At 38.4% G+C, this 13,621-nt stretch overlaps 1 protein-coding gene across 9 annotated transcripts in view; it reads left to right on the top strand.

Annotated features, from left to right (window-relative positions):
• ankrd27 (ankyrin repeat domain 27 (VPS9 domain)) overlaps positions 1 to 13,621 on the top strand; it is an 80,520-nt gene that overhangs the window by 45,756 nt on the left and 21,143 nt on the right. For all 9 annotated transcript variants that reach the window (XR_011345871.1, XR_011345872.1, XM_069901787.1 and 6 more), the window contains 9 exons: positions 24 to 139; positions 719 to 811; positions 3,264 to 3,461; positions 4,429 to 4,488; positions 4,590 to 4,697; positions 6,760 to 6,804; positions 9,262 to 9,378; positions 10,109 to 10,306; positions 12,489 to 12,608. Coding sequence is in view for 7 of the 9 variants with exons in the window: in XM_069901787.1 (XP_069757888.1) it covers positions 24 to 139; positions 719 to 811; positions 3,264 to 3,461; positions 4,429 to 4,488; positions 4,590 to 4,697; positions 6,760 to 6,804; positions 9,262 to 9,378; positions 10,109 to 10,306; positions 12,489 to 12,608 (1,055 nt within the window). In the remaining 2 variants the exon portion in view is untranslated. The remainder of the gene's footprint in view (positions 1 to 23; positions 140 to 718; positions 812 to 3,263; positions 3,462 to 4,428; positions 4,489 to 4,589; positions 4,698 to 6,759; positions 6,805 to 9,261; positions 9,379 to 10,108; positions 10,307 to 12,488; positions 12,609 to 13,621) is intronic.

Below are 13,621 nucleotides of genomic sequence, written 5' to 3'. Positions count from 1 at the left end.
AGCAAATGTATTTTATTCTCAAGGTCAACCAATGATAATTGACGTGTTGGTTTCAAAAGGAGGTGCAGTTAATGCTACAGACTATCATGGATCTACTCCACTCCACCTATCCTGTCAGAAAGGATATCAAAATGTCACTGTAAGTAGATGCGATCAAAGTTTTCAAGACGTCTTTAAAAATTGTTCTTCATTTTACCATTTTGATTAAATGCAGTAAAAAATGTGATTTATTTTTTTTAAATTTTTTATCTTGTGTACTTCTATGTGTGCTTTTGAAAAAGAAATTTAATTAACCACGAAGTCTCTCATAATGATATGATGATGAGAATGTAAATAAAGAATAGCGCCATATAATTGCAGGATTTGCAGCTTGGAGAACCACTGCTGTAACTTTGCTCAATCCACATGCAGAAGTAAGAAACTGGCCACAGAATGTTTTTGGCTAAGTTACATTTTATTGTAAAATGAAGTACTATAGAAACTCGAAAACCTATAAGTGTTGCAAATATTCGGTAGGTCAGGCAGCATCTGTGAAGGGAGAAACAGTTGATGTTTTAGGTTCATGACACTTTTAACAGAATTGAAACATTGTGCCACTTGAGTACTTCTGTTTTATTTTACATCCCTACATGAATTCCATTTAAAGGTTTAAAAACATTACTTGTGTTTAATAAATTAAGTACTCAACAGTTTTTAATTATTTTTCTTTACTATATAGTTGCTACTTTTAGATTACAAGGCCTCCACTGAGATACAAGATAATAATGGAAATACAGCACTTCATTTGGCTTGCATGCACGGTCATGAAGATGTAAGTTTTAATAAATTCAGTTGTTCAGTTTGTTGTTCCAAATTCGGCATCAGAAAATGTATTTGGTTATTTGCCTGGATTGAATTCATCTCGGTAATTCTCCATTACTTAGCACTGTCTTCTTCAGCATCTTCCTCTCCTTCCACTCTGACTATCTCCACGTCCAGTCCTTATCCAAATTTATTGGTTGGACAATTGGCTCTGTACACCTCTCTGTTCTTGATGTTGGAGTGGTTTCCTCTTTTTGCTCATACGCAATGATATTAGTGCCAGCAAGAACAACAAAGCTTGTATTTGTAAAATATAGAAAGGCATTTTCATAGAATGGGAATCAAAAATGAGCAGTTAATCAAAAGTCGCTCTATCAGCAGGTTTGATAAGGTGATGAGTTGACAAGCTTTTAAAGGAGATGGGTGAAGGAAAGGCAAAGATGTTTAGGGACAAATTCCAGAAATAATCAAGAGATTAAAAAACATGAAGATCTTAAGAAACCTCTCAAATCTTTCACTTTCCTTAGACAATATTTCTATTCCTTTTCAATTATCAGTAATTCCCTAAAATTCTCCACATACTTTCCCCCACCACTCCCTCGAATAATGCACTCTCCAGTCTTGTTTGTCAGTGTAGCCCACTTTGTTACACCGTGTTAAATATATTTCATCTGGTCTCCATTCTGTCCAATACATCATTCAAAACATCCCAGCTCCAAGCCATTGATGCTCTCTGATTGGGGTATTATGTACCTCACCCCCACAAAATTCTCAACTATTAAGGATTTTAATATAGTTACAGCTAATTCTTTATAATCTCCACCCCGAAGTGCGAAGACAAAAAGGCAACTTAGATTTAGCTGCTTTATGCAGACTATAATGTATTGTTTATGAGAATTAACTGCCGAGTGGGAGCTGATTATGTCCAAAACATCTGGATGTTGTGCTTCTTTTCTACTCTGATTCATAATGCTTGTCGTAGATCTTTGAGTGTTACTAATCCAGCACCAGTGACTTCTGCCCCTGTGTTCCTCCAAGTACTAAACATATCACATATTCTTTCGCAACTGAGCATACTGATCTATATCGTAAATACAACTCTAATTATCTGAAGTGGTTGGGACTGGGCCTATGTTGGACAAACATTGTCATATTTTTGAAAACAGCTGAGTAGCACAGCAAGTCACTTGTATCAATGTTTAAACAACAAACAACAAGAAAGGCTTTTTAAGTATTAAAATAATTTTTAATTCTCACCAAAATAAATGCTGGCCTTTCTCAATCACCAAGACTTCCCAACCGCTGCTGACCAATCACTGACATGAACCCACGCCACCGCAGACCACAGAGACCTCCCAACTGCCACCGCTGATTTCCCCGACAGGTCCCCACTGCTGCTGCTGATCCCTGGGGAGGCTTCCTGGGCCGGTGGAACACTCACTGGTGAGTCGGTGGGTTCCTGACGCCGGAGTCCCAACTCTGAATCCTCCCCTTGGCCTCACGCACACCGAGGAGCCCAGAGTGCGGTATAGGCCGAGGGTAGGGTTTGGAGCTGGCATCGACGTCTGGTGTGCCGAGGAGGGAGGGAAAGGGAGAAGAATGAGGGAATGCCACCGAGCCCGAGGTCCCCCTCCTGCTTTCCTTGATTACGCCGGGACAAGGGATTCTAGCTGATCCACCACAACCGTGGTGTTGTCGGCAAATTTGTAGATGGCATTTAAATTATGCCTAGCCACACAATCATGGGTGTAGACAGAGTAGAGCAGCAGGCTAAGCATACATCTTTGAGGCGTGCTTCTGTTGATTGTCAGTGAGGAGGAGACATTGTTTCCGATTCGTACTAACTATGATCTTCCAATGAGGAAGTGAAGAATCCAGTTGCAGAGGGAGGTATAGAGGCCCAGATTTTGAAACTTGCTAATCAGTACTGAAGGTAAAATGGTGCTTTGAAAGCTGTAGTCAAGGAAAAGCATCCTGATGTATGTGTTGCTGTTGTCTAGGTGATCCAGGGTTGAATGGAGAGCTAGTGAGATTACATCTGCTGGTAATTAATTTCAAGTAATATTCTTTCAAGGATTTACCTGAAATTGAATATTTAGGCTTTACAAAATTGAAATATATTAACTAAATCTCTTAAGAATCTATACACAATTATATTTCAGAATGCCATACTGGAAAACAAATTTGAATTTATTAACATTTTTTGAAACGAATGCAGCATTAGAAAATGTATACTTCTTACTAGTATTTTATTATGAGGGAAATTAATTTACTGTTATGGAATTTTACTGAAATATATTGCAATTATTTATTGTTCAGACAAGCACAAATTGATCACTTTTTAAAATTTCCTTTTGATGTGACCTTGTATGAATATTCAGGTAAAACTTTAAACCAAAGACTTAAAAATACAAAATTGTCCTTTAAATGAATATTAACAGTCTTATTTTTATTACTTGCAGTGTGTCAAAGCTCTCGTATATTACCAATTATATACCTGTAACTTAAACATGACAAATGACAAAGGTGATACACCTCTCCACATTACAGCTCGATGGGGCTATGATAGTATCATTCAGGTTCTTCTGGAGAATGGAGCTAATACTGAAATTCTGAACAAGATGAAGGAAACGCCATTACAGTGTGCACTCAATTCTAAGGTAGTGGAGATTATGTGGTGTATTGATCTGCCTATTGATTCTGCCTGAACATCAATATAACTTAGAAGGAGGAAAGGTCCTTAATAATGTGAGATAACTGGTTATTAGAGTTTTAAAGTTGCAGAATCTTAACAACTTAAGAGATGGTATGGTTATTTTGGTAAAGTTGTATTTTTGTTTCTCTAATTTCAATCTACATTTTGAAATAGTAATTAGGGAGTGATTCACATTTAGAAAGAATGATCCCAGGTGATCAATTATATATTTTCTATGCAACTCATTCATTCAATTGAATCTGTCCTCGTAAAGATGAAGGGAAACAATGGCATTGTTTAAATGTAGTGGATTTTAAATAAAATAGACCATTCATCAAGTTAATAATTTTATGAGGTCACATTCATTTATCATTTTATTTGAGAGTCAACTATTTATACTTCCAAAATTCTAACATCACAAACTCACAAGATCCTAGGATAAAGCATTTCAGCTATTTATGACTATGTAAAATTCTTGACACTTGCATTCAGTTTTCTATACAAAATGGCATGCTATGCTTCAATGTCGTAACAAATCTCTATATGGCCATCTCCTGGGACAAATTTTCCTATGAAGTTCTAATGTGGTCATGTTAATCTGTTGTGGAGAAATTTATATTTGATCGTTTGATTTTTTGGTTCCCTTTATGCAAGATGGCCCATCCCCACAGCCACATGAAGTACACAGCTTTGAAGAGATTCAAAACATAAGTTTTTAAAAAAAAAAAATCAAAGATAGAAATGACAAAAAATTAGGAAAAAGGAAAATGAAGCATATGACTGAAAGGATGATTACATAAATTGCCTGAATGGTCCATGATTATTTTTGGGTTTTTTGGTGCTATAAAATACTTCAAATAAAAGAAATACTGATTTTTGTTTTGTGCTTGTATGCAGTGTTATGTTAATTGTCATGTTATCTACCCTTTTAGATATTAGATATGCTGGAACTTACCTACATTAATACTGACAGACAGCAGAGCAAGCAAGAGGTAAATATTAGCCTTTAACATTACATAAGAAAAATATTAAAATTTAAACTTTGAGTAATTTTGGAATTTGATGTTTTGAGTAACTTAATATGGAAATTTAGTCTGTCAGCAGATCTCCTCAGTTTACCATTGATGCTGGTAGTCAGAAGTCACCCATTTCCACTAGATCATCAATATCGGTTGAGGCAGAGAAAGGAAAGTACAAAGAGGTGAAATCTATTTTATCATATAATTAATGGCAATTTTAAGTCTCCAGCTTTCGTTTAAAAAAAATCCACTATACAATGTATACTATTTTAATGACTAAATGTAAAATTATTTATTATGCTCAAAGAAATGGATGAAGAAAAGTATTTACTTTTTCATTATTTGTACTGCAAAAAGCTTCAAATATACAAGCCAAATGTTTTTTGGATTCTCACCATTTGTATGAAAAAAATCATAAAATGAATGTTAGAGACTTCAAGCACATTAAAACCAGATAAATTTTTACTAACTTCTGTTTTGGAGAAGCAGATGCTTCACTTGGAAAGAATGATTGGTGGTGAGGGAGGAGGTCTGGGTACAAGGGTAGAATTTTTGTGTTCACAAGGGTGATTAGTGGAAATCGATGAGTGAACAAGGGGGTCCTGGAGGGAGCAACTTCTGCGAAAGGTGGAACATCTTTCCTGAGACACTGGGAGGTATGGTTGAATTGATGGGGGGAAATGTTGGTTTGCATGATGCCCTGAAGAACTCTCTGTGGTTTCTTGTGGCCTTGGGCAGAGTAGTTCCCGTACCAGACTGTGATGCATCCAGGCAGATACTTTCTGTTCTTCTTTCTTTGGCTTGGCTTCGCGGACGAAGATTTATGGAGGGGGTAAAAAGTCCTCGTCAGCTGCAGGCTCGTTTGTGGCTGACAAGTCCGATGCGGGACAGGCAGACACGGTTGCAGCGGCTGCAGGGGAAAATTGGTTGGTTGGGGATGGGTGTTGGGTTTTTCCTCCTTTGCCTTTTGTCAGTGAGGTGGGCTCTGCGGTCTTCTTCAAAGGAGGTTGCTGCCCGCCAAACTGTGAGGCGCCAAGATGCACGGTTTGAGGCGATATCAGCCCACTGGCGGTGGTCAATGTGGCAGGCACCAAGAGATTTCTTTAGGCAGTCCTTGTACCTTTTTTTGGTGCACCTCTGTCACGGTGGCCAGTGGAGAGCTCGCCATATAACACGATCTTGGGAAGGCGATGGTCCTCCATTCTGGAGACGTGACCCATCCAGCGCAGCTGGATCTTCAGCAGCGTGGACTCGATGCTGTCGACCTCTGCCATCTCGAGTACTTCGACGTTAGGGATGAAAGCGCTCCAATGGATGTTGAGGATGGAGCGGAGACAACGCTGGTGGAAGCGTTCTAGGAGCCGTAGGGGCATCTGTAAAAGCAGGGAGATGCTGAATTCTCTCCGTTTCTGAGTAAGTAGAGTAATTAGTGCAATTTCTTGATTGATTGGGCCAAGAAGGGTTGTTAGTGATATTTTCTCTAAAGAACCTGAAGGAGCTGGTGAAATTAAATGTTATGATTAAATAGTCTGAAATATAAAGATGATGAGACACTTCAACAGATGATTGTCATAAAGATCCATCGGGTTCCCTGGAGTGCTTGTATCCTTCTGGGAGGGGAAATTGTCTGTCCTTTCCTTTACTGGCCTACATACAACTCAGGATGCAATATCACAATGCCTATGGATTGAAAGGTGGGTGGTGGGGGGGTTTATTCTCAGTTTGAATAAATGCAATGGACTTTATTGTTCTGGAGCATGTGAGCACCAAGTAATCTGCAAATTCATATGAATCCAAATGTAAAATTGAGGTCTTATCGTTTAGAAAATATTGGAATGCAAATTTCTTTGAGGTGGACATTTTTATGCGGTGGTGGACTGATGGGAAGACCAATTTTGAAAAGGCAATTGAAGCTTCAGGAGAGAAAAAAAAGAGATTAAGGAAAAAGATAGCTCAACTATTCTGGTTAAAATAATGTAGAAAACATAGAGCAAGAATAAAATGAGACCTTTCATTGATGTTTCAAGCCTTCATATACTACTAATCTGACTCAGTTAAACAACTTGAACATGATGTATTTTAAAGCAAAGCTTTTTGAACCAGTTTAGGATTTAAAATTTTTGTAAATATTGCTGCTGACCAGATTATTGATGTGATTGAAGGAATTATACTAAACAAAATTTACCAATTTTCAGTCCTTTCTATTAATAGAAGCATCTTAATAGATTGTTATCTATATTGCAGGTGGAAAAATTATTGCGAGCCATTGCTGATGGAGATGTGGAAATGGTATGTACAATATTAGGGAAACACACAAACTGCATTTACTGAAATTCTAAGAAGAGGCTGGAGGGCCCTCGTTGATAAATGTATTTTATCGATTTAAAAAGTCCTGACCTGAAATATTGATTATTTCTTTCCACAATGCCACCTGAATCAGTGAGTCTCTCTAGCGGATCTAAATGCAGACAAATAGGACTAGCTTGGTAAGCATGGACAAGTTGGGCTGAAGGGCCTGATACTTTGCTGTAGAACTTTATAACTCTGACTAAGGCTCAGCCATTACAGCTGCTTTATCCATGACTGTCACTCCATCCATGAGGACAGAAGTAAGGTTGTAGACTGATTATTGCACGGTGTGTTTTACTATTTGCAAATTGTTAATGGTTCAGTAGATCATTTGCGTATAATAATAATAATAATAATAATAATAATAAAAGTGACATATAATACTCACCAGCCAAGAGCCAGTTGTGAGAGTATAACCACTTTACCTTACCATTGAAGTACATTGCAAATGTTGAAACCCTCTTTTGAAGCTTGGTGTTGACTGAAACTGTAGCTGGGCCCAAATACTGTGGTTATAAGATTGATTCAAATCTGGGTATCCCACAGTGAATGATTTCTGCTTTCCTCAAGGAACAAGTCAAATATGTAATGGGATATCTTCGCATCCCTGTATGAGTGTAAATCAACAGCAATTACATGAAAATTTACTCTATCTGAGCTGCCATTCCATCTACTGCCTTAAGTGTCTGCTTCCTTCATCAGTGCATTGTGGCTGCAATGTATATTACCACAGCGGTTTTCAACAAGTGGTGGGCCACAACGTATTTACATGGGGATTTTTAAAAATATTTTAAATTCAATAAAAATACATTGGACTTGAAAATATTGCTCAGTCATTGCCACCAATGGGCCATAGACCAGAAGTCAGGTGGGCCTTGGATGGAAAAAAGGTTGAGAACCACTGGAACCAGCTCTGCCAAGGCTGCAATAATAACCTGGAAGAATAAGAGCAAAGTATTTACTGGAATGTCACCAAGTGCAGCTTTCTCTCCAAGTCGCACTCCACCCTAAGTTATAAATGCAAAACATCATTCTTTGACCAAATTCCAGAACATTCTACCCAACAGCATGATGGGAGTATCATTGTGTGAAGGAATGAAGCAGTTTTAGAAGGCCGTTCATCATCATCTCAAGGGCATTTCTGTAACTGAGTTTAAAAAAAAGAATAATAAAAACTGAAGAGGTTGGGGAATAATCCATTTCAACCCAATTTCTGAATTTGAGACTTTCAATATTTTTGTATATAGGACTTTTATTTACTTTGATTTAAAAGTGGGGTGAGTAGTTCATTCTTTTTACTACAAGTAGTTGGATCGAAATGACTAACTGTAAGTATTCTTAATTCTTTGAAGATATTGTCCCCTCTAACTCATTAAATGTAGCATTTCAGTAGCTGTTTTCACACTGCAGGCGAGTGGTGACCTTACTTTGTCCCAGTGAAAGTCCCAAGAATTCGGGAACTCCCGGTCCTTTCACACTGTGGTCCTAATTCCCAGGAATTTGCCCTCCCAGCAATTTAGGGGTGGTCCTGCCTCCAATCGATGACGTGTCCCTCACTCACAGGAGTAAGGGATAAGTTAACCCCCCCCACCCCAGTCCGTCGGTCGCCCGCTTACTCCCTCCTTCCCCCCGCCCCCCCAGTGCTTCAGCACGTCGTGTCGGTAGCACAACACGGAATGAATGGCCGACTTAGTTTCCCATAATCCCTCACGCAGCTGGAACCACTCTGGAAAATCCAGCTGTGTGAGGGATTACGGTTAATGAGGACGACAATTCATCCCGCATTGTTCGACCGTCGCGAAGTGCCGAAGTGGCCCGCTGTGGTCAGGAGGTATGTATCTTTTAATTTTAATCATGTAGGTGACGCAGCGCATAAGCGCTGATGTCACAAGGCTACCCCTGAATGGCCATTTGCCTTTTCACACCACAGGGAGAGGGCGGTCAGGGAAAATTTCCTGGGAATTTTCATTTTTCATTGCAGTGTAAAGAGGCCTAGTGTTAAACCAGGCTACGAGCTGCCTAATTCTTGAGGTCTCTATTCTTTGATTTGCTAGAAAAAAAAGTTTTAAAAGAAAAGCAGCTTGCTTTTATAGGCTTCTTAATGCATTCTTAGAATGTGCATTGACAATATATGGCAACTTTAATGTTGAAATGTCCCCAAGTACTTCAAATAATTAAAAATGTTTTATGAAATGCAGAGATTATTGAAATGGAGGTAGTTGGAAATGTTCTACATCAGTACTTGCCAGAAACCATGAGCATTTTGTCTTTGTGTCTGCAAAATAATTTCAGGAGTTTGGTTCCAATTAAATTCTTTATGATGTTGTTTTGCTCCTGGGAGAAACCACTATCCCTTTCTGCATGCAATATAACCTATCATTGTTTTATATTTGGTAGGTACGATATCTGTTAGAATGGGTGGATGAAGAACCAGAGGAGGAGGATGAATTTGTGTTGAAATCAGAATTCTGCCACCCCCTGTGTTTGTGTCCAAAGTGTGAACCTGCTCAGAAGGTACTTTGACTTGCTCTTTACTGAACAATAATCACAACAAATGAGATCCATTTTCAAAAATGTAGTTGATTGTTTAGGTACGATTTATACCATTTTAATATCAGGAGAAAATCTGTTGAATTAATTTTTACTCATCAATCTAAAATTATCACTATTTGTTTAACCTTCTTTAATACGCTACATAACTTTTTGAAATTGCACAGTTCTAGACAACACTTTCCTTATTCTAATATATCCTAATTTCAGAGTATCATCTTCCAAAGCAGGAGCTGCGATATCCCAAATTTAGATTTCTTCAATCCAACAAATCAAACTCTGTGGCTGTTACTTTATGTAGTTTTAATTCATTGATAAAACGGATAAACATTTTGCATAGCTTCGCATTAAGACTTTCATAACGATGAATAATAAGAGTATTTACTGTACGATAAAGATACCAAAGATATAAAAAGCTTTTAAAGAGATACACAATCTTAAAGAGATACAAAAAGTCAAAGAAAAGTTTCTTGTGCTCATGCTTCCTTCACATCTTGTAGAATGAGAGAGCGGACATTATGACATATTACATCATAATTATTAAGGTAACAATAGTTCTCTTAGAAAGACAGGCCCAAAATTAACTGAGAATCAAATACACAAGGTTTTAACCTTTTACACAGTGATTGCAATGAATGCATATGCTTTTATGCTGTGTAAATCCTGTGACTAACAGCTAATGTGTACTCCATAGAAACTTTCCAGTATTACTGTTAATGGATTGTGCGTGAATTCCGCCAATCAAGATGGATTTACTCCATTACATGTAGCAGCTTTACATGGACATTTTGATTTGATTTCACTACTGCTGTGTCATGGGGCCGATGTCAATATGAAAAATTTGCATAATTCAACCCCACTCCACCTGGCTTGTCAACACACTGACCTTCAGGTAAGCAAACAAAATGTGGCTTTTATTGAAGTTATGAATGGTTCAATATTTGCACTTCTGTTTCCTGATCAAGATTATCCTTTTTTTTTAAAAAAAAATCAACGAGCCTTTTTGTATCTAAGAACAAATGTTTCACATTCAAAAACCATATAATGAGGATTGCCAATATTGAACTTTTGGAATCCTGGCGTGGTTTCCACTGGGTTCATAAGATTGTAGTTTAAAGCACAACATCAGGTAAATTCAAGTAGAATCAATAGATGAAACTAGTAAAAAGAACTGAGGAAAACAACAGTGGAACAGTCTATTTTAGAACTAGTATAATTTAACAACTTTGTCGATCAATTAATTATTGCTTAAAAGAAGGATCCTTTAGGGAAAAATAATCATAGTATAAACTTCTTTGAGTTTGAGAGAAACGTAATAAGATTAAAATTTGTTATAAACGAATAAAACCATTTATTGGATATGGAGGTTTGAAGGCTTGCATTCAATTGGAAAATTACGTGAAAAGATATGATGATAGATAAACAAAAGTGCATTTAAATTAACAATTCATAATTTTGAACAAATGCAAATTCCCCTGAGGTGGGGTTGTTCTTCCTCCCCACCCTCTCGTCCTGTCGCTCGCCAATCCCTCCACCCTCTTGCCCTGTCGCTCGCCCCCTGCCCTGTCGCTCGCCCTCCCCGCCCTCTCGCGCTGCCGCTCTCTCTCCCCATCACTGTGACATTATCCCACTGTCTGTGAGAGCCTTCTCCTCTGCATGAGACCCATCTCTTCTGTGAAAATTCACCTCTCTCTCTCTCTCTTCAGCACCACCTCTTTCTGTAATGCTCTTTCATCTTATCTCTCTCTCTCTCTCTCTCTCTCTCATATACACATTCCCGTTTCTGTAGGTGAAACTTTTTCTGTGTGTATGACACCATCACTCTGTTTGACTCCTTGTCTCTGCAATCATCTGCCTCTCTGTTTGGACTCCTTCTCAGAGTGTTGCACTTCCTCTCCCTGGGTTGAACTCCCTCTCTTTGTGTGTGGTTCCCCCTTTAACTGTGTGTAAATCCCTCTTTCTCTCTGACATGCCCCCTCTCTCTGCGTGAGAGTCCCACCCTCTCTTTGTGTGACATTCTTCCCCTCTCGCTGCTGACTGTTTTGGGGTTCGTTATTTTCTTTTCATTGTGACTAATTTTTCTCCTTTTTGATTTTTATGTTTTAATTTATTGTGTCATTTTAGTGACTAACTCGTGATTTTTGGTGCATTTCCAAATTTGAAGATCCGTTCCCTGACCTGAAATGCACCATTTTATTTATTTATTTGCGTATTTGTTCCATTTATTTATTTCATTTAGTGCTGCCCGCCGTTCAACCACTAACACACCATCTGGCCCACATATGGTAAAAGGTTGCCCGCCTCTGATCAAGAATATGCATAAATCAGCAAGAACCGATAAGGGATTCAGGAATTTTTGTCAAGATTCCTTCTGAAGATGTTAACCAGAGTGATTGCACCTCTCCTATTTCTGATCTCCACCTCACTGCCTCAGTAGTTGAGTCCACCATTATGTCCTCCGAGTGTAGCTGCAACATTCACCCTGATTAGGAGTGCTACCTCCCCACCTCTTTTACCTCCTTCCCTATACTGTCTTAAAACCACAAAATCCAGGAACATTGAGCTGCCAGTCCTGTCTCTCTTGCAGCCAAGTCTCCGTTTCAGCCTCAACATCATAATTCCAAATCCCAATCTAGGCTCTCAAGTTTTTTTTTGCCTTAACCACAATAAACTTTGCATGAACATAAACACACACCAGCCCATCAGACTTGCTGTGGCCGTTCATCTGTCGCTTCCCGTCCTTCCTTTCAGGCTTGCTTTCCCGAGTATTGGCTATTGCCTCAACTCCTGTACTTGCTGCCCTGCTACTCAGGTTCCCACCCCACCCCCCCACCACTTGAGTTTAAACCCTTTCAAATAGCACTAGCAAACTTCCCCACAAGTATGTTGGTTCCCCTCGAGTTCAGGTGTGACCCGTTCCTCTTGGACAGGTTTCACTTTCCCTGGAAGAGAGTCAAATATATATAATTACATTCTTGCTTATTGGGATACATTTCCTTTGACTATTCTTTTCCTTGTATTATAGAACTATCTTTATATATTTGAGACCTGTTCTAATTTTTGTTTTAAAACAGATAGTAAAATACTTGCTGAATTATAATGCAAAATTGAATAAGAAAGATTCATATGGCAATACACCATTGCTGTATGCCTGCCTCCAAGGCTACCTGGAAATTGCTCAGTTGCTGCTCAAGGTAGGAATGTATTAAATACAAAGGGTGTCAAAGATGATTGGGGCAAAGGCAGAAAAATAGGGATGAAAGGAAAGTGGAGGAGCAGACTCGATGAGCTGAATAGTTTAATTCTCTTACGGGAATGCCTTCATTTTTATTGTTGACGTTGTTTCTGTTGGTCTGATTTTTATTTTTTTCGCCCTCTGACATGTTGCATTTTAAACTCCATGGTTGAAATTCTCCTGTTTATTTGACTTTTTTTTTAGTTGAATTCATCACGAGGTAAGATTTCATTTCAAATCCCACTCCAGTGACTTGAGCCCAATTCAGCCTGTCATTGCAGTGCCATACAGAATGTCCAGACACTGAAAGTTCTCAGAGCCTGCTTTAAAAAAAACACTCCCAGTCGTGTTTATGTTACTAATTTCAGATTAATTGGTCTATGGCTCCATTTTCTCTCTCTTGCCTTTCTTAAATTGATATTTTACATTTTCTGCTTTCCAATATGCTGGAACCTAAATGTTTTTATGATAATCCACTAAATCTATAGTTTACATTGCTGTCTCCTTCACAATGCTGTGACAGAACTCATCAGTACTGGGTTTTTATATTATTACTCATTTCTTTGTGAGCTTCATTCATTTAAACATAGAAAATAGATGTTGGAGTAGGCCATTTGGCCCTTCAAGCCTACACCACCATTCACTTTGACCATGGCTGATCATCCACTCAGTACCCTGTTCCAGCTCTCTCTCCATACCCCCTGATGCAGTTCTTGCCTATTTCTCTGCCTTTTTGTTATCCTCCAAAATAATTTTATCTCTCATTTCTAAGAAACTCACACTAACATTTGCTAATCTTCATTTTACATATGTAAAAGCTCATACTCTGTTTTTATGGATTTTTTTGGGCTAAATTCTTATTTTTATACGATTTTTCACTATCAATGCCTTGGTTCACCTTTGGTAAATTCTGAAATGTTCTCAAACCTGAAGCATTTTTTGATCACCTCACCTGTCCTTTTCCTTTGGTCT

The sequence above is a fragment of the Narcine bancroftii genome, chromosome 10 (assembly GCF_036971445.1).
Source record: "Narcine bancroftii isolate sNarBan1 chromosome 10, sNarBan1.hap1, whole genome shotgun sequence".
NCBI classification, from domain to species: Eukaryota; Metazoa; Chordata; class Chondrichthyes; order Torpediniformes; family Narcinidae; genus Narcine; species Narcine bancroftii.
This window is presented reverse-complemented; position numbering and strand designations above follow the sequence as displayed.